The sequence below is a fragment of the Mustela erminea genome, chromosome 18, assembly GCF_009829155.1.
Source record: "Mustela erminea isolate mMusErm1 chromosome 18, mMusErm1.Pri, whole genome shotgun sequence".
Lineage (NCBI taxonomy): Eukaryota > Metazoa > Chordata > Mammalia > Carnivora > Mustelidae > Mustela > Mustela erminea.
In genome coordinates, this window is record NC_045631.1 from 13,648,231 (window position 1) to 13,675,928 (window position 27,698).

The 27,698-nt window shown below is 56.3% G+C and overlaps 1 protein-coding gene across 1 annotated transcript; it reads right to left on the reverse strand.

The window, feature by feature from the left end:
- Positions 1-68: 68 nt before the first annotated feature.
- On the reverse strand, positions 69-13,250 carry B9D1 (B9 domain containing 1). The gene is made up of 7 exons (XM_032321595.1): positions 13,052-13,250; positions 11,916-11,984; positions 9,957-10,068; positions 6,284-6,380; positions 5,518-5,580; positions 1,788-1,855; positions 69-1,464 (listed from the first exon to the last, which is right to left on the reverse strand). The coding sequence occupies exons 1-7, from the start codon at positions 13,112-13,114 to the stop codon at positions 1,322-1,324; spliced, it is 615 nt and encodes a 204-aa protein (XP_032177486.1). The 5' UTR covers positions 13,115-13,250; the 3' UTR covers positions 69-1,321.
- Positions 13,251-27,698: the final 14,448 nt, after the last annotated feature.

Here is a 27,698-nt window from a genome sequence, read left to right on the forward strand (position 1 = left end):
GTGTGGACGGTGGTGGTATCCTGAATGGCCGGAGTAGAAACCCCAGGAGAAGGCGGTAAGGTCTTCAGTGGGCTTTGGTAGTTGGGTCACCGGCCCTGGGCGTCAGGGGAGCTGGGACGGGGAGGTGGAGATGCCAGTAGGGGTCCAGACGCAAATCCCTCCAGCCCCAGGATCCACGGGCTGGGGCAGCAGAATAGGGCCGTGAGGGCCAGTGTGGGCTTCAGCACAGGACCTAGGTGGAGGGAACTTTCCATTCAGAGAAGAGGGTCAGAATCAGGAATGTTGTACGAGTCACAGAGCACACAGGGAGCTGGCTGGGAGGGACCGGCTGGGCCGCACAGACTTTCGGTGTCCAGAGAGCTAAGTGAGAGGAGGGGCGGGGCAGGGTGGGCACAGTGCTGTCGCAGGGCAGGGTCCACGGATGGCCAGGGCAATGGGGGGGTGGTGGCAAGGCTGGTGGTCTTGAGGCTGGGCGGCGGGGGCTTCGTGGCTCCCATTGAATCGAACAACCTCACGCTGGGGATAGATATTACTTAAAAAAAACCAATCTTTTTTTAAAAAAGATGCAAGTGGAGAGCAGATCAGGGGGCTGCAGGCCCTGTGCCCGGGGGAAGAGTGGGGACAGGCTGGGAGGGTGACTGCCACAGCAGTGCCGCGGGGACCTGTGTGTGGCTGGCTCCGCTACCTGTGTGCTGAGCGCTGGATGCTGGGTGCAGGGGCCCACTCTCCTCTCCTGCTGTGAGCCCAGAGAGCTGGGATTCCAGCAGCTTCCGGCTTCTGGGAGGATTTCAGCCCTGGTGTCTGGGCTACGGGGGGCCTCTCCCTGCGGCTCCCACCGATCTGATTCTCTTCTCCTCGCACAAGGGCCAGGTGCTCCTGAGCCCCGAAACCCTGTCATCTCCCTCCGGTGTTAGGGAGGCGTGTGGGGAGGGTCGCACAGCCCCAAGCAGGGCTGAACCAGAGCTCACAACCCAGGTGGCTGTCTCGTGTGCCTCTCCGGACAGCTTCTGTGCCCTAAGCAGTATGGGGCGGGGGACAGGTCCTGGTCCAGCTCAGGGAGGCAGGCAGGCCGGCCCCAGTGACCTGCTCCCAAGGAGTGGGGGGCAGGGCCGAAGGGAGGGAGAGGAGGCAGCTCCGGGCCTGGGCTCTGGGGAAAGGTGATGCTTTATTATATAAAAATCCGACCCCACCCTCCTAGCTCCTCCGAGGCTGCACATCAAGCAGCTGGATCCCTGGCCAGCTCTCCAAAAGGACAGCCCTGCGTTCTCTGGCGGCGGCATGGCCAAATTCAGTGGCTGTGGCTTTGGCCCAGTGCGGGCCTTCACCGGGGGATGCCCTGGGGCGGGCTGGGCCCCGAGGTGCCCTGTGTGTCAGGAGGCCCAGTGTCGTAGCCCAGCTTCCTCATGTCCTTGGTCACCACGTTGAAGAGGAGAGTGACAAAGCCCTGTGAGCGCACGCGGGTCACTGAGGAGAGAAGGTGGTGTCAGCCAGTCTGTTCTGGAGTATCTCAGCCCCAGCAGTCTCTCCTGTAAAATGGGAATGGCCCATGCCCCCACAGGGAGGTATGGGGGCTGCACCAGGAACCGACAAACCTGGCAGACCCTCTACGCTCCAGCCAGGCCCAGGTGGGAGCAGTGCTCGGGGGAGAGGCCTGGGCTGCTCCCACAGTCCGTCTTGTGCATGGCAGGTCCCCGGCTCCCACCCTGTTTCCTAGGGGTCCACCCAGTCCCTCCCGGGCTCCAGCTTGCCTGTGGGGAGGGGGTGGGGTTGAGGGGATCAAGCTTTACCTTCTCGGCCTTCACCCTGGGCCACCACCTTGGGGTCTGTGTACTCGGGCCGGCGTCCCATGAACCAGCTGGGTGGACAGGAGGACACGGGGTGAGCAGGTCCTCGGCCTGGCTATCCCTCAGACCGGAGACTTGGGCTTCAGAAACCAGCAGCCCTCCAACCCCTGCCCCAGGGCCCGGCCCTTCGCAGAATCTTTCCACGCCCCCGCCCTCTGCTGGGGAAAGGTGAGGCTGGGTGCCGCAGGTAGCATCCACGGAGGCTCAGCAGGCTGCCCCCCAGGCCTGAGGTGGTCTGTGCCCCACCCCTCCTTGGCTGCACACCAAGCTTTCCCATCACGATCCCCTGTGGCTTTGAGGGAGATGTGGGGCTGGGGGCATAGTGGGAACCCAGGTGGAAATCCCAGAAAGGGGACAGCAGCTGGGGACGGGCAGTGTGACCCCCCCTCCATCCTCCCGGGGGGAAGACAGGCCCCATCCTGGAGTGGTGGACAGAGGGGCCGGATCTGGGCTCTCCACTTTCTTTTTTAATAGTGTGGGATCCAGGACAAGTCCCTTCCCATCTCTGAGCCTGAGCCTGGCTTCCTCCTGGCAGTACGGAATGAACTCCCAGAGCTAGAGGAGAAGGCACTCTGGCAACTGCTGGGGTGGGGGGGGCAGTCATCCTCTTATTCATGGCTCTCGCTCTAAGGTTCAGGTGCCCCAAGGATGGGCTCGCTCTGTGGTGCCCAACTCGATCCTCTCACCCCAGTCACAGGTGCAGGGGTGCTGCCCTCCGGGGGCCCCGACATGCTAGCTGTCCACCCATCCCTCCCAGGAGCCTGGAACTGCAAACACCCCCATCTTCCAGAGGCTGAGAGCAGGATGGGCACATGCCCAAGGCCACAGGCAGAGAGGTGCGGGCTGGATGCTCTGGGCTGCTGTCCCCAGGCCTGCCACTCCAGGCCCCACAGCCTGTCACAGCTCCTTCCAGACCAGAGGCCACGCCTCTGCCAAACCCACAGGAGCCCGAAACAATCCGGGTGCACATTCCCCGCGGGGTGGGCCAGGCAGGCGGGGGTGTCACCGATCCAGGAGCACCTCCAGCCTGTGCTCTGGGAGTCCTGGGGAGGGGGGCAGGGGGGAGGCCAGTGATGCAGCTGGGAGTAGTGGAGGCCCCACCAGGAAGGAGGCCCCTCGGTCTGTCGAGCTTCCCACATTCTCAGAGCAGGCTCCGCCCGGCCTTCTGGCTAAAGTGGCTGACCTGGGAGGGCCAGGAGGCCTGTGCTCTGAACCAGCACCCCCACCCTCCCCATGGCTGCCCAGCACCCTCCCCCACCAGCAGCCCCTCCAGCTGCTCGCTGGAGTCTCCTCTTGGCTCAGGCCACCCAGCCTGGGCCAGCCCCCTGGCCCCCAGGGTGCAGCCTCCAGCGGGGGCACCAGTGTCCCCTGGGTGCTGCCTGGGGGTGGGGCTCCAGTCTGGCTGATGCTGGACAAAGCAGTGACTGCCCCCTGCTGTCTGTAGGCCGTGGGGACAGCTGGCTCCGAGCCTCGGGAGGGGGATGGGAGGGGAACTGGGAATCTAGGGTTCTAGCCAGGGCTGGATGGCAGGCCACTGTGTCTGTGTGCCTCAGTTTCTCCATCGGAGGAGGGGGGCTCTCCACCTTACAGGCAGGGGAAGCAGCCACTGCTCTGTCCTGAGGTCTACAAGGACAGGCTGTTCAGGGTGGAGGAGAGTGTCCCGGAAAGAGCTGAGGCCAGGAAGGACCCGGTGGGCTGGAGGACATGCGGGCAGGGGGTAGGGCTGGAGGTCAGCAGGACAGGAGAACGCGGGGTCTCCCAGCACCCTCGCTAAAGTTGATCCTAAACGCAGAGATGTGCTTGATGTGTTTCTAAAGCAGCGTGTTTAGGAAAACCGTTTTTGTCGCTCTGTGAAGGCTGGGTGGGAGGCCCTGTCATGGGCTGGATAACGGCCCTAGCAGTCCTTGTCCCTGGAACTTACCAACGTGACCTTATTTGGGAAAAGGATTTTTGCACATCTGACTAAAATAAAGATCTTAAACATGGGGGCGTTGTCCTGGGTTATCTGGGTTCATCCTAAATGCCCCCTAAGTATCCTAAGAGGAGGAGGGAGAGGGGACACACACAGGGGAGGGGGTGACACGTGAGGTTGCACACGTGACCACAGAGGCAAAGACTGGAGCGATGGGCCCCAAGCCCAGGCAGGCCGCAGCCAGCAGAAGCTGGCCAGGAGCAGAGGCTCCCCAAGAGCCTGGCGGGGGGTGCAGAGGTGGCAGGAGCGCGGCCCTGCGGGCGCCTTGATCTCACCCCAGTGATACTGGTTTTGGACTGTGAGACAATTAAGTTTCTGAAGCCATTGAGTTTGTGGTCGCTGGTTACACCAGCCCCGGGAACTAATACAGGGCTGAGGGGAGGAGGGCAGGCAGGGGGGCTGAGCAAAGGCTGGCCTCTATGGACAGGCTCTGGGAAGATTTTGACCAAACCACTTTCGGTCATCAGATCATCCCCCACTGTCCGGACTGCAAACACACGCCTTCCCCAGGGGAGGCTGCCCACTGCCCCCAGCTGCTAGCCTCTGGCACTGGCAGAAACACCCAGAAACTTGTCCTGCACGGAGACCCTTTCCTCAGAGGGATGTAGCCCTGAGACCCAAGTTTCCCTTGGAGCTGTGAGGTGCCGAGCAGCACGCACGCCGCGGCCGGGACAGCAGCGTGGGCTCAAAGCCCTTAACCTTCCTGTCCCCACTAATGGACCTGGCCCCTATTTTCCTGACAGTTCCGCAGGTGGGTGTCATCCCGTCTAGCTTACAATGGCCCAGGGCACCTTCCCATCATGGGGGCTTCCCAAGGGCCTTCGGGGGGGGCGGGCACCTACATTCTCCCCTCCAGGCCTCAGAACTCAGTGACGCCTCCTCTGTGAGGCCCAACACTGTCCTGCCCTGCGGGACTCTGGCCAAGGCTCACCCCGAAACCACCCAGGCCTGCGGGGGGGCCGCTCGTCAGCTGCACCTGGGCACCCGAGTAGCCTTCCTTCCCTCCCCACCCCCATCCTGGCTGTGAACAGAGGGCTCCTGGCTGACCTGGTGGGGAGCAGTGTGGGGCTCGCAGCCAAGCTGAGCGGATAAGAGTCTCAGTCGCCAACCTCGAGGCAGTCGGCCTGCCCTCTAAGCCTAGATGTGGATGTGGTAAGGGCCAAGAGGCTCCCTGCCTCCCTGGTGTCTCCCCCACACTCCCCTTGCTCACCACCCACCAGTGACACCACATCCATGCTGCTCCGAGCACACTAAGCCCATGGACTTTGCACCGTTTCCTACGCCTGGAATGCTCCTTCCCCAGGATCAGCCACACTGGCCCTTACCTCCACTCTACTTTCTGTTTGGATGTCACCTCCTCCAGGAGGCCCCCACACCACTGTATCCTCCTGTGTCCTTTTTCATATTTTAATATCCTATTACGTCGTGAGCATCTCCCCATCTGTCGAGAGCTTTCGCTCTGCCCTGGCACTAAGACCAGTAATGGGGCACAGAGTATAAAGGTGGCCAGCCTCATGCGGCTGGACCAGCAGCTGACTGGAGCCCACAGCCCCTGCTTCCCTGGGCCCCAAAGATGGAGCAGATGGGAGACCCGACGAGGTTACCCAGTGCAAGTGAGGGAGGACAGGGACACCCCTCCTGCCCTCCACTCTGACTCCCTAGGTCAGAAGCAGGCGCCGGCTGGAGGATTTCGAAACTCACCTCGTAAACTTCTGCAGTTTAGACGTGGATTCGGGGACAAACATGGGGATGGTCCTTTTGTGCCTGAAACAGATGTTTTCACGGACAGATGTGCTGAGTAACAGAAAAGTGATGGGACTTCCCGAGCATCTGGTGAGCAGGAGCGGTCCATCAGGCAGCACCAAGTCCGAGCCAAGCCCTACCCGCCCCCGCTGTGCTTGCTGCGAGCAAGGTGCCGGAAACAGCCCAGGGTCCCCGTGAGCCTGGCATCTTGTCAAGGCTTGGGATGATGCTGGGGTAGAGCCATCACTCCTGGGGCCCTGTCCCCCACATCTCCAAGGCCCGGTTGGGATGCCCTTCCTCCAGGAAGCCCTCCTCGATTCCCTGCACCTTCCCCCGGCTGCAGCCCCCTGCCCTAGTCCTGCCCACCAAACCTGGGGTCCTGGCCCTCACTGCCCCAGCCCCACCTCCTCTCCACATGCCTCCCCCCACATCCTGCGCCTTCTGTCTCAGCAACAATACTCAGAACATTTGGCCGTTCTACTCTAGGCAAACTCCCGTCATCTGCATCCCAGAACCCCGTCTAGAGCTGTCACTGCGTCTCTCTGTGTCTCTACTTCTCCGACAGCTCCCGCTGCCCAGGCCCCAGGGGACGCCAGCACACTTCCAGCCTCGCAGCAAAGTCTGTCCCAGGAAAAGCCCTGCTGGAGGTGCCCTGGTCCTAAACCAGCATGGCCCAGCAAGGGATGGACTGTGGCCCAGGGACCCGGTCAGAGCCAGAACCCACCTGCCAGGTGAGAAAGGCACGTGCACTGCCCCGTAGCCTCGGACCACATCGTTCCCAAACACGTCTGGTCCGTATACACTGAGCACAATCTGCGGCCCTTGGGAAGAAAAAGACAAGGGGTCAGCAGGTGGAAGGTGTAGGGCAGAGAACAGGAGTGGACACCGGACCCTTCCCCCTTCTCCACTAAGGGCTTCTGCTGACCCAGAATCTGGGGAGGCAGGCGGGGACAGCGGTGGAGAGCGCAACAAGTGGGCGAGGTCCTTGGCGAGGACCAGATGCCTTGCAGATCCTGTGCCTTGACAATACAGGTAGGACCCCCGAAGGCACTCTTCTCCTCTGCTCAAGGCACAGGGACCCAGCCAGGAAGTGAGCAAAGGGGCCGCTTCTTGGGAGCCTCCTTTCTGATACAGGCGGTCACATTCAAGTGTGGGCTTCCACGGTTCGCAGCCCGCAGGGCCTGGCTTTGGGGTGCCGCGGGGGAGGTCAGAGGGAAAGAAAGACCTTCCTCACCATTTTCCTTTAAGTGATCGCTGATCCCACCAGTTCCCTGTAAACATGGAGGTACACTGGGTCCTTTCTCCAGGGTCAGTCTATTCATCCTCTGAAGGCAGGGGAGAAGTCGCTGCCTGGAGTGAGGCAGGGAGGCCCAGGAAACCGGGCTGCCAGGCACCTGCGGCCTGGAGGACGAGCCTCAGGCCATCGGACAACTCACTTCCCAGCCTCTCAGGTCCCTCATCTCTAGGCCACGTCTGTGCCCTGCATTAGGTGCTTGGTGAGCCTAAGACATGGGTTCGGGGCCCTTCCCATCACTCCCCCTCCCCCAGAGGGAGCCCCTATTCTGACTTGAAGAAAGTACTCCTTGTAAGCCTTTCCTGCCAAAGAAGGCATCCCAACATGGTTTCGATTTTACCCACTTTTTTAAGGGTTTTAATTTTGAGAGCAAGAGAGCGAGCAAGTGAGCGAGCACGGGGAGGGGCAGAGGGAGAGAATCCCAAGCAGACTCCAAGCTGAGCCAAAACCAAGAGTCAGACACTTAACTGACGGAGCCACCCCAGTGCCCTGGTTTTACCCATTTAAATGAATAAATAAAACCTTATACAAATGGAATTGTAGAATCTGTGTATTGGTACCCAGCTTCTTTAATTCAACGTCGTGTCTGTGAGATCGTTAAGACTGTGTCATGTAGGGGATGTCACTCGTTCTCAATGCTAGAGAACATTGTGGCTCTGGACAGACCAGGAGGACAGGGTTTGCTCCGTTGTCGATGGGCATGTGGGCAGTTTCTCCTTGGGGAGCCCCCAGGTGGTGAGGCTGAGCTCTTGTTCAAGCCCTTGCCCCATGCGCGCACACGGTTCTGCTGGGCACACGTCCCAGGCACCCTCACACCCGCCAGGCCTTGGAGTTCCCTTCACACCATGTCCTTACAAAGCGGGGGTCCTCAGTTTCCCTGATTGGAGTTATTCGGGCGTGGACACGGGTGGCAGCTCACCACAGCTTGCCTTCACCTTCACTGCAATCTTTCTCACTGAAGTAAAGCCCTTGCTCTGTTTCTCAGTAACTCGCATGCCCTCCTCCGTGAAGGGCCTGCTCGGCCTCTTGACCTATTTCTACCAGTCTTTTCCTCATTGATGTGCAGTGTGTATGTGTGTGAATTCCGTGGCCTGTCTTTGCAGCTCTGTTATATTATGATATTATAGTAAAGAATTTCTTTTTGATATATCATTTTTGAATCACATGTGTGCACAAGAGAAGACAGTCTATTTATTTTCAGACAAAAAGCCACTGGTTTTTGTCTATGTATCTCCTATCCAGCATTCACGCCAATTTATTATTTTAGTAACTTATCTGTGGGTTATTTTGCAAATTCTACACGCATAATGTCACCTGTAAAAAATGACAGTTTTATTCTTTCTAATTCTTATGCCTTTGTTTGTTAGCAACAAGGAAATTGTTCACCATTTCACTTAGAAAAGCTAATGTTTGCTCTAAGTTTTTTGTAGATAGCCTTTATCAAATTAAGAAAGTTTCCTTCCAGGAGCCCCTGGTGGCTCAGTTGGTTGGGGATCCAACTTTTTTTTTTTTTTTAAGATTTTATTTATTTATTTGACAGACAGAGATCAGAAGTAGACAGAGAGGCAGGCAGAGAGAGAGGGGGGAAGCAGGCTCCCCGCTGAGGGGCTCGATCCCAGGACCCTAAGATCATGACCTGAGCCGAAGGCAGAGGCTTTAACCCATTGAGCCACCCAGGCGCCCCACAACTTTTTTTAAAAGATTTTATTTATTTGATGGAGAGAAAGAGATCATGAGTAGGGCAGGGGCGGTAGTGGGAGAACCAGACTCCCCACTGAGAAGGGAGCCTGATGCTAGACTTGATCCCAGTTCCCTGGGGATCACAACATGAGCTGAAGGCAGACGCTTAACTGACTGAGCCACCCAGGCACCCATGGGGGTCCAACTCTTGATCTCAGCTCAGGTCATAAATTCAGACCCCACAATGGGCTCCATGACTTTAAAAAAAAAGAAAAAAAAAAGCAAGCTTTCTTCTATTCCTAGTTTGTCAAAGTTTATCATGAATGGATGCTGAATTTTATCATCGTTTCTACATTTATAGGGATGATCGTGACTTTCCTTCTTTTTAAAGCAGTGAATCACGCTGGTTGATTTCGGATATTATATAAGCTTTATATTTCTGGAATAAACCATACTTGTTCATATGTTATCCCTTTTACATCCTGCTAGATTAGGCTTATGAATATTTTATTTGAGAGTTTCTGTAACCATGTTCAAGGTCAGGAACGATCCGGAGCTGGGCTGCAGCTCCCAGGCTCCCCCAAGCGCTCTGAGGTCTCTGTCCAAGTTGCAGGGATTTTCCTGGTTTTTGCACCCTGAGCCCAGAGCAGCTGTCAAAAGCCTCCATCAGCCTCTAAGTCACCTCTGGGGGAATCAGTAAATACTCTCGGGGCGATGTGAGTGGGATCACGTCTCTAGATTCCTATATTCTCCGGGATCGTGGCCTGGTAAATCTCTAATACTTTGCTAGCTCTCTGAAACCTTGGAATAGTTGTGTTTTGTTTTTGCTTTTTACTACTATATTTGCCTCTGCGAGCCTTCCTCAGCAGCAGGAGATGGCCCACTATCCAGTGCCCTGTCCCAGGAAGCCTATGGAAGTATTCTTACTCGTGGATAATGACAAGGAGGACTGCCAGGCAGCCCCTGCTTCGGAAACCCCGCAAGCCTAGACCCCAAGCCACATGCAGCAGAGAGGCTCAGACTGTGGAATCAGATGGGCCTGAAATCCAATCCATGCTCAGCTGCTAGATATAAAGCCAAAGGCAAATGATGTTACTTTTGGGCCTTAGTTTCCTAACGTGAGAAAAGAAACAGAGTGATCTGTCCACCGCATAGGCCGAGCCCACCTGGGCCACAATGGCCACAGGCTGGGGCCGCACTGATACTCTCTGAGCTTCCTAAAGGTCAGCTCTGTCGCCTGTCCACGAACCGGGTTAGGGGTGGTGGGGGAGGTGGAGGGAATCGGCCAGGTGGCAAGAGAGCAGAGGATGGGGCTGTCGCAAGGGCCCAGGGGACGGGCAGAGAGGAGCTGGGAGCGGATGGCCATGGGGGCACCTCCCCCCGCCCCCACCCGGGTGTCCCTGCAAGGCCCCTGCAGACTCACAGCCGTAGGGGTTCGTGCTCTTGAAGGTGACGTCAATTGGGAAGTTCCACACCAGCGCTCGCCGCACATCCTGGCTCTTGGACGTGATCTGTGAGATGCCCTCCTCCAGACCCTGTGGGAACAGGGATGGCGACAGCTGCTGCCCGTGCTCCGGCTGCCACACCGCTCCCCCGACCTGGGTGGGCAGTTTTCCTCACTACCTTCTGCCAACACGCTAACTTCCCATGACCAGAACTCCAGGGCGCTGGGGCAGCTCCTGAGCCTCTCCGGGTTTCGCTTCGTCGGATCCGGCTTCGTGAAGAGCCAGCCCGGGCCCGGGTTCTCGCCCCCTCACCAGAGGAAGCGGCCACGGGTCATGTCCCTCTTCTGTCACGGTCACGTATGTCGGTGCACGCGTGTGTGCGAGCTTCTCTATCAGGAAATGAGGCTGGCCCTATGTCTTCCTCCACCCACCAACCCATTTGTAGCTCCCCTGCCGAGCACAACTCCTGGAACGAGCTGTGCACACTCTCCGGCCCCCATTCCTTCTCGCTTCCCTCTAGAGAACCTACTTCCGTCTGAGCACAGGTACCCATGCTACCGAAGAGCTTTTGGTGGGGAGCTCCAGGGACCCCAGGGTTGCTGTATGTGCGGACATTTCTCCCAAACCCGCAGCCGGTCCTCACCTCTGACCTCCAGAGCACCCCGCCTCCACTGCCAACCCTGCACCCTGGCTGGATGTCTACTGGGAACCTCAACCTCCACACATGCCGGACAGAGCTCTGGAAAGTTCTCCCAGATCTGGCTACCCAGTCTTCTCACTGAAAGGCGGCTCTGCTCCCAAGTGCCCGGGCTCAGAAGCTTCATGTTATTCTTAATTCCTTTCTCCCGTGCCCCACATCTGCCCAAGAGGAAACCCTGTTGCCTCCACCTTCACAATATATTGGAAATTCGAGCACCTGCCGCACCCCCAGTGCTGCGCCTCATCTACGTGCTGTCTTTGCTCCTCTGTTTCTGGGAACTGTCCAGGGTCTCCCTCTCTGGCCCTTGCTCCCCCGTCTACTCTGGACACAGAAGCCAGAAGGAGCTATGGAAAACACTAGAACACTAGGCAGGTCACTTTCTCTGTTCCAGACTCCCTGAGTGGGTCCCATGTAACCCTGTGACTGACCGTGTCCTCCACGGCCTGACACCCCCCCCCCCCCCCCCCCCCCGGCTTCAGCTCCTACCACACTCCTCCCTGCTCATGCTCCTTGCTGGCCACACCTGCCTCCTTCCTGTTCCTCAAGCACCAAGCACACTCCCGCCTCAGGGCCTGTGCACCTCTGCTCCTTCTGCCTGCAGAGCTCTTAACACAGACCTGCACATGGCTCCTTCCCTCACTCCATTCAGGTCTTGGCCCGAAGTTACCTTCTCAGGGAGGCCCTCCCTGGCCTCCCTCACCTAGATTCTGGTTTCTCTCTATCCTCCATACCTCCCTTCCCAACTCTACTTTATCCTTGGCACTTTTTACTAGAACATACTAGAACACTGGTACGTATTGTCTGTCTCACTGCACAAGGATGTGCGCTCCACGAAGACTGGGACTCTCATCTAGCTGTCTGGGGGAGACAGATTACTCTGAGCCAAGTCTTGCAAGGAGAGCTTCTATTCTGCCTTCGGACTCCCCAGAGTCCTCCCCATGGGCTAGGAGAGGGCCGGAGGCTCTACGGGCTGCCCACACGTTCCTCTTCGCGGCCACGTGCAAGCTTCCGGGATGGGGCACGTGAGCGAGTGCAGCTTTGATCTGGGAGCCCGCCGATGGCTTCATTCCCCACTCCAGCTTTACCAGGAACAAAGTCACGCTTGGAACCTCCCTGAGCTCAGTGTCTACCTCTGCATGGGTTCTGAACTGGGACTGAAAGGGGAAAAGTGGACACCTTCAGAAACCCCATCGGTCATGGAGCCTGTTCATAAGGGACGCCCGAGGGCCCAGCTTACCGCCGTAGGGGCCCAGTCCTGGCCATACACAAAGCAGTACTTGCAGTAGAGATCATCATACTCTGGAAACTGCAGGAAGAAGCACACACAGCTTGAGATTACGGAGACCCGTGGTGAGGCCAACGTGTTGACTACGTAAAGGCAGCCAATAGGAATTCTGAGCACCAGGCACCTGGAGTGGGTCTAAGAAACAGCCAGGGCTGAGGACACAGGGTGCAGCATAGGGACTGGGGCCCGAGATGTGGGAGTCCAAGGTGCAGTCCCAGGCTGCTACTGCCGTTGAGCCTTTGCCTGAGTTCTGGCTTCTGTCTGGCATGCCCTTCCCATTACTCCATCTGGCAAACTCCGGTTCATCCTTCAAAACTTACCTTCCAGGGAGCCTGTCCTAACTTCCAGGTTGTTTTAAGCACCCCCTGCCCCCTGACCCCTGTCCTGGCTCTGTCAGCCCCTGGTCCTCCCCTCTATCAAAGCTCTAATGGCTTGTTTATTTCTGTCAACCCCATTTGACTGTGAACAGGGAACAAGTGTGATGATGTTTTTGTGTTCCCAGTGCCTGACACAAGGGTGGGCCCAGAGGAGGTCTGAGGGAATGGTGCCAAAGTGAAATGATGCTATTGGGACACGAAGCCTACAGGGAACTGGAGCTCAAGGCCTGAAGAGAGGGAGGGACCAGACTCTCCCAGGATCTTTCCCCCACCACCATCGTGGGATCAGATTCACCAGATTACCTCCGTTCTGACCCAAATTCAAGGATCTGAGAGTTCAGAGTGCAGAGCACTAGAGGACCGAGGCCTAGCGTTCCGGTGGAGTATCGGCTCCCTGCCTTACACCCGCGTTAGGTTCCTGCCCGGGACTCCACAAGCTGGACATGATCCAAACGGGGTCTCAAAGGCTTGACCGAGCGTGTCCTCGGCACGAGCTCAACCTCTCGAGGTCGGCTTCCACCCGCGCACATCGGGGCTGAGTTTTCGCAGGAAAGCCTGTCAAACGCTGGTTCCCCTTCCCCGCCTAACCGTGGGAGACAGAGGCTCGGGAGGAACAACGCACCTCTCCGGGGCCACGCGGCAGCCCTGGAGGTCGCGGGATGGGCCTCCGGGGAGAGTGGGGTAGGGCGGACGAGGTGCAAGGCCGCTCACCTGGGCGCTCTCCACCTGCCCGTTGACCATGAGTAGGAAGACGCTGGGACCCGCGGCCGTCATGGCCAGGCTGGGGGCTCCAGGAAAGGACCAAGGTTACGCGCGGGGTTACGGAGAGGCTCCGGGTTGCCCTGGAAACCGACGGCGTGGCGCGTGGGACACGTTTCTTGGGATGGGACCTTCGCTAAAGCAAGCGTGCATGCCGTAGTGCGCAGGCGCAGCCAGCGGCGGCGGGTGGGGCTGGGCCCTCGGAGAGCGGGGCTCCGCAGCCCCACCCCTCTCCGGGGAAGCTGGGGCAGTCCACGAGACCGGCGTCGGAGCGTGGGCCTATTGCGTGGAACCTAGCCGCGCTGCGGGATCAGGCTACACCTCCAGGGAGTGTGTGTCCACTCGGCTTCGGCCCCGCCAGCCCCTAAGCGCAGAGGCGCTCCCTGACTCAGGCCGGTCGGATACCAAGTGATACAGATGCCTTCCGCCACGAGATGGCGCTGTGGTGCTACCAGGAGGATTGAGGAGGGGAAGACTGCGGGGCGCAGGTGCAACACCACCACCGCCAGTCGGAGGTAACGCGCGAGGCCCGCGAGGGGCGGGGCCGCCCGGGTTCTGGAGAGTCTTCAGCTGGGGCCCAGCAGCTGCTTGCGCAGGTCAGAGGGATGCCCCCCTGGGGCTTTTGAGGACCCCTGCCCCCCCAAAGTTTATTAAACAAACTTGAGAGGGACCTCAAAAAAACCTTTAGTCCAAGCCACGGCTCCTGCATGTGAAGGGGGGAAACTGAGGCTCACGGAGGGCTTAGCACCTGGCATCCCAGCCATCCAGCCGTGGGAAGAAGAGTGAGCCTGAGTCCACGGCTCTGCCAAGTTAATGTTCACATGACAGTTACTCCCTGGCTGCCCCGAGTAGGTCATAGCTTCTGTTAACACCTGGATTCTGTCCCTCTTAGCACTCACCATGGTTTATATGACTCGAGCTAGTGCTTGGCTCCCCTCCCCTAGACAGCCTGCCTGTTCCAGGAGCCCAGGGGCCACGCTGATCTTGTGTTCTGGTTTCGGGGCACATCGGAAGCCCTGCTAACGGTGTTAGATGAATGAATGAAGGAGAATCACAGAGGCGAGGTGGCTGGGCTACAGTCACAGCAGCAGGGAAGTAGCTGAATCAAGGTTCACTGCCAAGATTTCACAGACTAAAGAGCCTCAATGCCTCCTCTGTCTGGTCCTGGGCCTGTTCTTGGCCATGGTGTCCAAAAATGGCATTAGAGACCTTAGCTCTGATCCAGGAAATGAAGGGAGGCACAGGTGTATAGATTTCCAGGAGCCCAGGCCCCCAGCAGGGACCCCAGGTCATGATGTCCCTGCAGCAGCCAGTTGCTAACTTGGAAGCAGGCCAGGGGGCTCCCTTCAGACACCTGTGCAGGAGAGGGAAGGAGGAGTCAAAGTCAGCTCAGACCCACCAACCACTCCGAAAAGGTGAACAGAGATAACGGATTGGGGGATGGAGCTGTGGGCAGCCAGGGTTCACACGTGTGACGGGAGATGCTGAGGTTGTGGAGTGCAGAGGGGTGCGGGCCCCAATGCGACCACACGTGGAGCTCAGAGCTGGGGTGGGAGTTGTCTGCCTTTCCAGGGACTTGGTCATATCCCTTCCCCCACCCCTCATACCTTCTTTCCAGTTCAAATACTCTCTCCCACGGATTCTACCACTCTTTCCTCCTTGTGGCTTTTGAGGCTCAGTATCATACAAAAGTCGGTTGTCAACAAAATGCTTGTGATTATCAAATAACCAGGGCTTCCAGTAGTTTATAAGCCAGCTGTGTCAGGGGCACCTGGGTGGCTCAGTCATTGAGCGTCTGCCTTCGGTCCAGGTCATGATCCTGGGGTCCTGGGATAGAGCCCTACATCAGGCTCCCTGCTCAGCGGAGAGCCTGCTTCTCCTTCTGTCTCTCCCTCTGCACCCCGCCCAGCCCACTAACCAAGTATATGGAATGGGAGGCCCAGGATTGGGTGGGAGGATGGCCAGGCCTAGCTCTCCCAGGTCTGGTAAGCTTAGGAAGGACTGCAGGGGAAGGGGCAACTCGAGGCTTGCTCAGGGCCCAGCTGGAACCCTTATCACCAGTTTGGGGAAGAGGGTGGCAGGGGGCTTGGTGCCCTGGGAACCCTCAGGCAGGCACCTACAGGTCTGGAAGTCAGGGTGGACGCTGTGCAGCAGGGATCTGCTCTGGGAGGGTGGGGTGGGGGGTGGTGGGGGGTTCTGGGGGGCAGACCCTCAGCCAGGACTGACATTCGTATTTGCCCATTTCCTGCCCTTCCCTGAACATCCTCCCGGACACTCCCCACTCCCCCCTGCCTCAACTAGGGCTCCATCATCTCCTGCGTTCTCACAGTCCTCCCAGGGAAGCTTTAAGCCTGGGGAGGGGACCTGGAAGGTGCCCAGTGCCTGCCACGGGGGCTGGAGGCTGACTCGGACCTAGTCGGGTGTCCGTGCTCCCCCTCCCCCCTGCCTCAGCTGTTCCTGGGGCTCGGGGACTGTTGGGATTACTGCTTCCGCAGGTGCCCCAAGCTCTTCCCTGACTGCCTGCCTCACCCCGGTCCGGCGCCCCCTGCTGCCTTCAACTGTCCCAGGTCTCCACGCCCATCCTGCAGAAATTAGCTTCAAATCCTTGGGCCCCTGCAGAACTGCCACAGGAGGAAGGGAAGGGGTGGGGCCGGGTGGCCAAGAGGGACAGGCTGCACAGTGATGGTGGCCTTGGCCGCAGGGCCAGGGCCAGGCCACCAGAGGCAGAGCCGTCACACCCTCCCGGGGACAGGAGCAGCTCCTCCACACGCGACATACTCTCGCATGAGGCCCTGGACCCGGGACGTGTAGCCTTCCTCTTTCTTATCTGGCCCCCCACCTTTCCATCCAGGCCCCTGCTAAGCTCTGCAGCCCCCCTCCTACCTCTCACCCCTCCAGCTGTAAGTCAGACTGCCTGCAGTGTGCTCCTGTGTGACTTGGAGAAAGCTACTCAACCTCTCAGAGCCTGTTTCCTGGTTACACTCAGGAAGGTCGTGGTCAGGATTAGATGTGATAATGTAGGTCAGATACTTAGAGCAGACTGAAGCTCGATGTATTTTAACTCTTCTCGTTATTAAAAGCACTTCTTGGAATACTCATGCTCTTCCTTCTATCCAGTACATCATCTCTTTCCGGCCCATCCAGAGAACTCCTATTCAACCTTCAAAGCCCATCTCTGTGAAGTCTTCTCTGAACTCCTCTCCCCAACCTCTCACCATCTTCCTCCTGGGACGATTTCCTCACCCTCCTCCCTAGAAGCTGGTTGTAGGCAGGTGCTGCTTCCAGTCGGGACAGCGACAAGAGAAGAATTAGGCACAAACAAGTCAGCTGCAAAAGACTGGGAGCACGGGACAACAGTCGAAAAGGCCTGCTGCCTCGAGCAACTCCACAGTCTCACTTTTATTAGATAGAAAACAATAACCAATAGAAGGATTGATGAAGGTCACACGTTAGTCACGTCTTGCAGGCCAGCAAGGAGGAGGGTAATGTTTATAGTTAACCAAGCACATTCAAAGGACTCATCTAACTAACAACGAGCACTTCTGGGAAGAGAAAGGAGCGATCACGAAAAAGCAAAGCAGGCGGTTTTCGTTCCACCCTGAGCTGACCGGGCATTCCCGGGTGCTCGGCTTCCCCGAAGCAGGCGGCGTTCCGCCCTGGGCAGGCCAGGCGTTCCCGGCTGCCCGGCTTCGGTGAAGGGGCGGCATTCCGCCCTGAGCGAGCCGGGTATCCCCAGCTGCCCAGTTTCACGGTCGTACATCGTCCTTCTCCCCTAAGACCCGTTGTCAGTATCACTGTTTCTTAAGGCCATATCTAAATGTGCTTGGCAACTAGTAAAATCCTCCAGGGGTTACAGTTTAAGTAACAAATTATTCCGAGGGGCAGCAGCAGGCAGGGTATCGAGCTCTGCTTGCTTTTTCTCTTGAGACAGGGAGCTCACTCATGACTGAGGCAGCTGGGTCTCATTTAGGTAGCCTACCCTGTCCACCTGGTCCCACCCTCAGAGATGGAGCCCCATCCACGTGCAACTCCTCCCTGCAGACTAGGGGCTGCCCGCCCCCACCTATCACTATCTCTGTCCCGCACCCAAGTTCCTGTTAGGGGAACGCAAGCCTGGGTTAACAGTTTTTAGAGAATGTGGACTCTCAGCCCTCAAGCATTGGGTGGTCCCACCCCCTGTCCCAGCCCCCTTCCCGCAGCCCCTCCCCAGAGAGCGGCAGCACCAGCACCAGCACCACCAACATTTACACAGCAGGCACTGCGTCTCATCCATCCCCATGGGGTCTGGCTTCCTCCGTCACCCCAGGACATTTCACCTCTCTGGTGTCCCCTCCCCACCACCCACACAAGGCTCACGTCAGTGGGCAAAGGGGACGGTGCCTGGGGAAGAGGTCTGGATGCCGGGGGTTGGAGGGGGTGGCAGGTGTCCGGCTTACAGACCCAGGCCCATCCCCATGACTTGGGCCAGGGGCTCCTTCCCGGGCCTGCCTCCCATCTCAGGGGACAGAGAGGGCAGCTGCCACAATCCACAGCAGCAAGGAGACTCCCACCCTCCCTCTCCCGACATCTCACGGAGCTCTGGGGCGCCCGCATTGAGGCTTTCTCACAGCAACTCCACGTGCTCTGTGCCCCCCACGCCCCCCTCCCCCCATTAATGACAGGGCGCCTGAGGTTCAGAGAAGTGAATGGCTCGGCCAGATTAGTGTACTGGAGGCTGAGTTGGATTCAAACCATGGTCTGGGCCACTCCAAGTCCCTATATCCTTCTTCTCTTAGCCCTTATCGGTCCCTCTTCCTGGCTCAGGCTCTCAGTTGTTCTGCGGAGGGGCTGGACCCAGAGATGCAAAGTTAGGTCCTTTGTGGCCCGGCAGGCCCCCCCCACCCTCTGTCCCTCCTGCGGCTGCCCCACCATTCCCTGCCCCCCAGCTTTACAGTACTGCACCCCTGCACGCACACCGCCTTCTTGCAAATTGTATGCATTTATATTTCATTGAGGTGGAATTCACAAACATGAAAGCAACCATTATTTTGAAGATTTATGTGTTGGAGAGAAAGAGCGTGTGTGCTCACACACGCACGCACAATGCCGGAGGCGGGGAGCAGAGGGAGAGAAATAAGCAGACTCTGTGCTGAGCCCAGAGCCCAACACAGGGCTCGATGCCACGACCCTGAGATCACAACCTGAGCCCAAACCAAGAGTTGGACACTTAACCGACTGCGACACCCAGTTTCCCCTAAAGTAACCATTTTTAAGGTAAAATTCAGCATACCCTGTTGTCTTTCCACATGCTGTTCCTTCATGCCTGAAATAGCCCTGCCCCCTTTGCTACCTGAAAGCTTCTAACTGAACAACCTCAAGGTCCAGATAACTGTCCCCTTCTGCCTGCCTTTTCTCAGGACCCCTCAGCCCCTCGGTCACAGTCCCACCACAAAGAGGCTGTGGTCTGACTTGGTCTGGACCACACAGAACTCCGTGAGCGCCAGTGGAGGGAGGGCACATCGGAGCCCTTGTCGGATGACCGCGTGAACGAGTAAATGAGTGGAGGTCTTTGGGGGACCTTTTAGGGGGCAGGCCTGCAGCCTTAAGGACCAGGGCTGAGCCTGCAGGTTCCAGCCAGAGAGAGAGTGTAGATTCAAGTTGGGGGGGAGGGGAGAAGACTGAGGGACCCCAGCCTCCAGCAGCACAACAGAATCATCAGGGCTGGGTCTCAGGCAGAGACCAGCATAGAGTGTAGGGCCCTCAGTTTCCATCTCCAACCTGTCCCCCGTTTTCGGTATGACCCTGGGTTAGTGATTGCCCTATTCTGGACCTCAGGGTCTGCATTAACAAGAGAAGGGCATTGCCCGAACTTCTTCATTCTCCCGTTGAGTCCTTTGAGAGGCTGGGGGAAATCCCTGTCCCCTTCAAACCTGGCCCCGGGGATGGGGGATGCTCTCAATCCCTGAAGTTGGTCAAGGGAGGAAGCGGCTGGAATGGCTTCTTCCAGGAGTTAACCAGTAGAGGGAGTAGTAGAGACGTGAGTCAGACAGCACTGGGTTCTAATTCAGATTCTGGCCCTCAGTAGCCCTGGGAGCTTGGGCTGAGGGCTTTGTGGCCCTGAGTCTCGGCTTTCCAGGCACCCCTCTCTAGCGGGGCACAGTAAGTGGGAACAGCGTCTCCACGGTGAAGACGGTGATGTGATTGGAGCCCATGTTGCTTGTAGACAAAATTGACTTGCTGGCCAAATTCTGGAAAACACTGTAAGTCTTTAAAACCTTTCATCTTTATGGGGCGCTTGGGTGGCTCAGTGGGTTGGGCCTCTGCCTTCAGCTAGGGTCATGATCCCAGGGTTCTGGGATCGAGCCCTGCATCAGAATCTCTGCTCAGCAGGGAGCCTGCTTCCTGCCTGCCTCTCTGCCAACTTGTGATCTCTGTCGGCCAAATGAATAAATAAATAAAATCTTAAAAAAAAATTTTTTTTTTAACTAAAAACCTTTCATCTTTAATCTGGAGTTACACACAATGGCAGCCAAAGCCAGGCAGGGACCCGAAACATGCCAGGAGTTCACACGGTGGCTACGCGGTGTGGCGGTGAGCCTGGCTGGAGCAGAAAACTCAGCTGGGGCTTAAATACATCGAGGTCCTTTGTCTCAAACATCCAGACAGTCCTCAACTGACAGCGTGGCTTGGCTCTGCCATCAGGGGACCCAGCTTCTTTCTAGCTTCCCTCTCCACCTTCTTTCCATGTGGCTTCTGTTCCCGTAACCACGAGATGGCCCATTCAGGTCCAGAGGTAGTGCCATGTTCTGGGCAGAGGAAGGGGGCAAAGATAAGGGAGTTCCGGCAAGACTTGACACATAGACAGGACAGCCTCTACAAGCCGCTGGCTGGATGAGGGCTTTCATACACAACCCATTAGCCAGCCCTGATGAGGGAGCAGGAAGCTGGCTGAGGACAAAGCAAAAGCGGCACCTTGCACCCCCTCTCCACCTGCTCCCCTTGGTAATATGTGTAACATTCCTCAGGCACCCCTGACTGCCATAAACAAGAAACAAATAGTTAACTTGCAGAGATCACAATCCTGCAAGACAGGAATCTCCCAACTATCTTGATGTTAATGGCTTGCTAAAAGACAACATTGATTTTCTGGCACCTTGTAGGCCCTCTTTAGCATATGAAAACTCCGTTGAAACCTCCCTTTCCCTCACCTTACCCCAACTGCAGGGTACATAACCTGCCATCCCTCACAACCTGGGGCAGCAACTCTTCCTGCCCACGGGTCCTGTCCCCATTCTTTAATAAACCACCATTTTGCACCAAAGATGTCTCAAGAATTCTTTCTTGGTCATCGTGATGAAGTTCTAGAACCTAGGTGAGGTTCGGTGGGCTGAGGTCCGGAGACGATGACCAAGAAAGAATTCTTGAGACATCTTGGGTGCAAAATGGTGGTTTATTAAGGCACGGGGCCAGGACCTGTGGGCAGGAAGAGCTGCTGCCCCAGGTTTTGAGGGATGGCAGGTTATATACCTTGCCGTTGCGGGGGGTGTGAAGGGAAGGGAGATTCTTGGTGGAGTGTTATGATCCTGCTATCATTTACATTCCCTTCTACCTCAGCCTCCTCCAGTTTATGGTAGGGAGGGAGACATTAGGGCTTCAGGAACTGAGAGTTATTTGCCTATGGAAATTTGTGCTATTGATAAGGTAACCTCCCTGTTTGTAGATCTGTAGGACATCTGTAGAGCAAGGGAGATTCCTGTCCTGCAGAATTGTGATCTCTGCAAGTTAACTATTTATCATTTTATGGCAGTCAGGGGTGCCTGAGGAATGCTACACATATTACGGAGGGGAGTGGGTAGAGAGGGGGGTGCAAGGCGCCAGCTTTTGCTCTGTCCTCAGCCAGCCTCCTGCTCCCTCATCAATCGGCTCCGGACCTCAGCCCACCGAACCTCACCTAGGTTCTAGAACTTCATCAGCTCCACATCACAGGGCATATCTAGCTGCAAGGGAGTCTGGGAACTTGAGCGTTTCTCTGTCCAGCCTCCCCAGGGTAGGACAGCAAGGGACAAGTCAGTTAGAATGAGTGTTGACTTAGCCAAGTCCTCACTTCCATCAAGAACTATGCCTGTTTCTGTGCATCAAGTGCATCTCCACTTCTAGCTTCTGTTTACCTCCTCCATTCAAAGGCCTGGGCTGCCAGAAGTATTTCTCGGTTTTAAGAAAGCAAAAAAGCTCAGGCGTGGAAATAAGCAAGGAAATGATGGGAGCCGCTTCGCCTCAAGCAGTTGTTGAGGATGGGTGCTGTGCTTGGAATGCTGAATGAGTCTTGAAGGGGGGCACCAACCCATGCAATCAGATGATCAATTGATCAAAACACGCCCAACCGGGGCGCCTGGGTGGCTCAGGGGCTTAAAGCCTCTGCCTTTGGTTTGGGTCATGATCCCAGGGTCCTGGGATGGAGCCCCGCATCAGGCTCTCTGCTCAGCAGGGTGCCTGCTTCCTCCTCTCTCTCTGCCTGCCTCTCTGCCTACTTGTGATCTGTCTGTAAAGAGAATAAATAAAATCTTTAGAAAAAAAAACGAAAAACAAACAAAAAACATGCCCAACCAACCTGCCGGGACACCTGCTGGTGGGTCACACCGCTTCCTGCGGACAGGATACCGGCCTTGGTGGTAAGCGTTTGGATCCACAGTTGCTGCTTTAAAGACAGCTGGAGGGGCGCCTGGGTGGCTCAGTCCTTCAGGCAACCACCCTGGGCTCAGGTCATGATCTCAGGGTCCTGGGATGGAGCCCCGAATCAGGCTCCCTGCTCAGCGGGGAGTCGGCTTCTCCTCTGCCCCTCCCCCTGCTCGTGTTCTCTTTTCCTCTCAAATCTTTTTTTAAAATGCTGTTACAGAATAAACCCAACAGAATGTAACTTGGTATTGTTTGTTGGCTCTTTTTTGACAGACTGTTGAAATTAAACGCATTGGAAGGGGCAAAAAACACAAAAACAAACCAACTTGGGTTTTCACTTGATAACATGTAAAATCACATCTAACCGGTAAAAGAACGGGAGTTATGTTCTTACATCCTATGAGGCCGATAATAAGTACTTCTGACTGTTCTAGGATGTTCCTTGCTCATAGCTACAAAATGGGTTGCGTGGGGTTCCCAGTGCCACTTTTAGCAAGTGCTTTCCCATCCGTTCAGCCGCCTGATCCCCGACAATAGCCCTGGAGTTTGAAGTCGGCAGCTCCCTCACAGGGAACAAAGCCACGAGGCTCCAAGACCCAGGGCGCCACACAGACTGCACAGTGGGGTGGGAGGGGGCTGAACTAGAATCCCGCCCGCCTCTGGTGGGCTGGGGGGCGTGGCCTCGGTGGGGCGGAGCAATTAGCCCCTTCCAGCGGAGGCTCGCCGCTGTTGCAATTGTTCCCAAGGAGCATAAAAACTGAACACCAAGGTCATGAGAGCCAAGCCTTACCTCATTCAGTAGGTATCTACTGAGCACCAGCGTACTGTGCTGGGCGCTTGCCATGAAGTTGAGAGCAAGACAGGCACCCTCCGTGTCCTCGTGGTTTGACTGACTGGTGCCGGGGGAGACAAACAACTCAACAGGTGTCACAACGGTGTGACACAGGGATAACTGCTAGGGAAAAAATAAATAAATAAAACAGGGTAAAGGGCTGGGGGGGGTGGGGGGACTTCCAGACAAAGTACAGTCAGTGCAAAGGCCCTGAGGTGGAATGCGCTGGAGGAAGAGAGAGGCAGCCTGGAGCTGGCTCATGCTGACTTGCAGTGACTCACAAGAGACAATTGTGCATAACTCGGTCTTCAGGGATGTCATGCAGGCAGAATGAAATCAGCCACAGAGGGAGTATTTATACCATGGAAATTGGCAAATGCTAAAATCAGGGCTTTTGAGTTAAAAAAAAAAAATTTTTTTTTTTTTAAGAAGGCTCCACACCGGAGTAGAGCACAACGTGGGGCTTGAGCTCATGACCCTGAGATCAAGTCCTGAACTGAGATCAAGAGTCGAACACCTAACTGACTGAGCCCCCCCCACATTCCATGGCCTTCGATGTTTTATATTTTATTTTCGTTCTATTTTTTTTTTTTCCAAGAGCCACCTCAACAGCATAGCACTGGGGTAGGAGATGGGTTTAGAGAGCTCACCGGGGCCTCTGAAGCAGTGCAAAAAAAAAAAAAAAAAAAGGAAGAATGTGAAGTGACCTGGGTTTTACCAGAGTCTGGGGCCACCATGTGAGGAAAAGACCATGGGTGTGTGTGTTGGTGGGGGGTGGGGAGCTGGGAGGCTGGGAGGAAGCAGATGTGCCCATCCAGGTAGGATTGCCAGATTGAGCAAAGAAAACTATGGGATGTATGCAGTATTTCGGACACCCATAACCAAAAAGCAAATGGTTGCTTATCTGAAAGTCTGAGGTAACTGGGTGTCTTGTGTTTTAGCTGCAGCCCTGCCTGAAGGACCAGGCAAGAGGAGGCTGTCCATAGCTGATTCTGGAAGGCTTGCTGCCCGGTCCCTGGGTGGAAGACTCACTTATGGCTATTCCCCCCTCCTGGGGTGTGCAGAGCAGAACCCCCACCAACCTCCTGCTGACCAGCCCACACTCCAACCGACCCTGGAACCCTGGATCTGTGCACACCCGCAGCTGTTTCCTCCAGCTTTCCCCCAGCAGATCTGATGGGGGACACTGAGCAGGGAGCAGATCCCAGATGGGTGACGGGGTTGATCTGACAGGAAACCAGGTGAGCTGCCATCTGCATCCTGGGGATGCAGACCTCGGGGAAGCTGGTTCCTCTACCTCCTTCCCTTCTTCACGAGAGGGGAGTGGAGGGCTGGGTGATGGACTTGTCCTCTGGGAGGAGGAAGCTCCCGCAAGGGACATGATCTGACCTGTGTTTTCCGAAAGGTCTCTCGGACTGCAGTGCAGGGACTAGGGTATAGGAGCAGGAGAGGAAGCCAAGAGGAGACAACTACAGTGGGACTAGGCTGTAAGCAGGAAAGATGGTGCTTCTCCTACTCTAGCTCCCCGACTCACCCCACTCTAGCTCCTGTCTCCTGCCTCTCAACTACACCTGCCTCAGGGCCTTTGCACTTGCCCTTCCCTCTGCCCGGACTGCTCTTCCATCAAATCTCCACAGGGTTCATTTCCTCTCCTCCTTCAAATCCTTGCTCCAATGTCAGCATCTCTGTCTGGCCTTCCCTGATTATTCTATTGAAAATTATACCCCCTCCCCGCCCCCATCAGTACTTCCTACCTCTGTCCCCTGCTTTGTTTTTCTGCAAGGTGACTGTGACCTTCTAAGACACCCTGTAATTGAGTGGATTGATCGTGCTGCTCTCTTCCAACCAAAATCTGAGTTCCTCAAGGCAGAGATTTATGTCTGTCTCACATCCCAAATCCCCTGAACTGGGATTTTATTTATTTGAGAGACTCACCCCTAAATGGTGTCTATCTGGCTGGCATGTGCTAGGTGCTCTGTATCCTGGAGTCAATGACTGCAGTTTCGGATTTAGGTCTGTAGGAGGTGGTGGCGGGGAGGGGGCGATGGGGGGGGGGGGGGGGGGGGGTGGGAGGGAGAGGGAGGGATTACGGGTGACTCCCAGGTGCCTGCCCTGGATAGAAGTACCATGTCCTCTGGATGGGGAGCCAGTGAGCATGGTGTTTGACACAGGAATTGGAGGGCTTGTAGGGTGTCTGTAGGGAGATATCTGGGGAGCCCTGGCTTTTGGGTCTGGAGCTTGGGGAGAGGGCCAGGCTGGAGCAGGGTTCAAAGTGGTCAGTGTAGAGATCTCAGGGAGGAGCAGAGTGTGGAAAGGACAGGCGCCCAGGCTGAGCCCTGAGATACCAACATTCTGGAGAAGGACAGAAAATTGGGGGGAGGGGAAATCAGGAGAGGGGAGTTGCTATGAAGTTGATGTTCCTGATGACATTCCTCCTGGGTTGGTCTCCCCAGCAGGCCTGGGATCTTTCCAAGGACGGAGCAGATACAATTCTCCACCCCACACTCTGGGCAATCACAGGCAGGCCTGTGACTGACACAGGAGTGTCCTGGGCTGGGCAAGGTCAGCCTCAGTGTGTTTGCCTAACTACTGGGTTCCCCAGGGACCACAAAGGATGGCAGCCCCAATGGTGGGACTCCAGACACTGGGACAGCTGTGATGATATCCACTACCCCCCCAACCCCAACATCCCCAACCAGGTCCCTGCAGCTTGGGTAAACTAAGGGGTAGAAGCAGGGGTGAAGAGGGGTGCCCAGAAGCCACAAATGACCTCCAATTGCAGCTCTCTGGCCATGAGGTCAGGCCACCTGCCCAAGCCTTTGGGAATCAAGGATGGCACCTTCTTGGCAAGCTTCCTGTCCTCCCCTCCACCCAAACCACAGGGAGCTCACAGGCCAGCCTGGGGGAGTGTGTGTCCCTCTCCTGCGGGGTGGGGGGGCAGGCTTGAAATTCCCCCAGCCACACTGAGGTCTAGCTCTGTATCCTGTGTCCCATGTGTATATTTCCATTTGGACATGTCCCTGCATGTGCATATTTCTTGTGTGGATGGATGTGTCTCTGCTCGCCTCTGTGAATGTGAATGCAAGTGTGCATGCGAGAGTGTGTCCCCACACCCCTGTGTGTGTGTGTGTGTGTGTGTGTGTGTGTGTGTACATAGCAGTGTCTGTGTCTTGTGAGTCCCTGCGTGTATGAGTATAAGTATGTCTGTAAGCCTAAGTGGATTGGGCACCCATGTGGGCCCCGGGGGCTGACTGCTGGTGTGCACGTGTGTCACAGCATGACTGTGCATGGCCTGTGGGGCTTGGCAATGCTGGGGATTGGAGGGACAAGCTGGAGCTGCCAGCCAGCACCAGCCTCACATCCGGCCCCGCTTGTCGCTGGGGAGACACTAGGCTCTGGGCCGTGCTCAGTCTTGGCAGCTGCTACCTTTTGGAAAGAGCTTGGGAGTCCCAAAGGCTGGGAGACATGAGGAGGATGGCTGCACTGGGGAGAAATGAACCGCAGATGGGGGGTCTAGACCCTGCCCAGGCTGCCAACCTTCAGGGACCCCTAGAAGAGGCCTGTCTTGGTCTTGGGCACTAGGACACCTCCCACCTGCCCTTGTGCCCAGTAGATATGACCTTCCTCTTTTACCTATGAGTTACCTACTCAGTACCTGCTCTCCACTTCTCTTCCAACAAACCCTGATTTGGGGGGCCACAATGTGCCTATAGATGCACTGGGCTTCTTTCTTTCTTTCTTTTTTAAGATTTTATTTATCAGAAAGAGAGAGAGAGCCAGAGAGAGCACGCACAAGTGGGGGAACAGCAGGCAGAGCAGGCAGAGGGAGAAGTAGGCTCCCCGCTGAGCAAGGAGTCCGATACGGGACTCGATCCTGGGACTCTGGGATCATGACCGAAGCTGAAAGTAGCTGCTTAACTGACCGAGCCTCCCAGGCATCCCTGTACTGGGTTTTTCAGCCTCTCTTGCACCTGGGGATAGCCTATGACACAGTTCTAAGATGTAAGTACACATCTGCCGGGGGCTACCAGGAAGGCGTTTGCTCTCATGATGATGGACGACAGATGTAGCACCGTGTCCTTCTGCCTCCTTTATTCTGTCTGGAACTTGAATGGGATGGCTGGATTGCAGCAGCTGTCTTGCAGTCATGAGTTAAGGGAGAGAAAATGTCATGAGGACGATTGCAAAGTGAATAGAGTCTTAGTCCCTGACGAGCTAAACCAAGGCCAACAATGTACTCTGGATTTCGGGGTGCCTGGGTGGCTCAGTCGGTTGAGCGTCTGACTTAGTTTTGGCTCAGGTTGTGATCTCACGGTCATGGAATCGAGCCCCTCGTCAGTTTCTGTGTTCGGCAGGGAGTCTGCTTGAAGATTCTCTCCCGTTGTCCCTCCTCAAGCCGTGTGTGTGCACAAGCACCTGTTCTCCCTCAAATAAATAAATACGTCTTTTAAAAAGTAACGCAAAGCACTTTGGATTTCTCATGATGAAAGAAAAATACATCTTCATGTGTTAAGCCAGGGTTGGTGGTTTTCTGCTAGTTGTGGTCTGGTGCAATCGTAACTGATCTTTTCAGGTTGAGATGGGAGAATGGGCCACCCTGTCCCGCCCCCCCCCACCCCGCCACCAGCTGTCGGCCCCTCCCTCCCCGCTCAGAGTCCTTCCCACCTCCAGCGGCTGCCACCATTAACACCAGGGACTGGGTTCGAATCAGACCTAGAATCCGTTATAATTTAGACCAATTCCCCAGTCTCTCGGAGGGACTCCTTCCTGAGTGATGGGAGAATAGATTGCAACCCTCAGGGTACCGAGATTCCGAGAGGGCTGAGCCTACCCTATAGTCCCAGCTGAGGGGATTACAATGCCCCCTCCTCACTGCTTGTGCTCTCGCTCTCTCTCTCAAATAAATAAGTAAAATCCAAAAAATCCCAAAGGAGTCAGATGAATTTTGAGGTTTTTCAGTGATCATAAAACTTATGTTCACACTATAGTCTCTCTCTCTCTCTCTTTTTTTTTTTTTTTTAAGATTTTATTTGTTTGAGAGAGAGAGACCGGGAGAGAGCATGAGCAGAAGAGGGACAGGCAGAGGGAGAGCGCTCGACCCCTGGACCCCGGGAT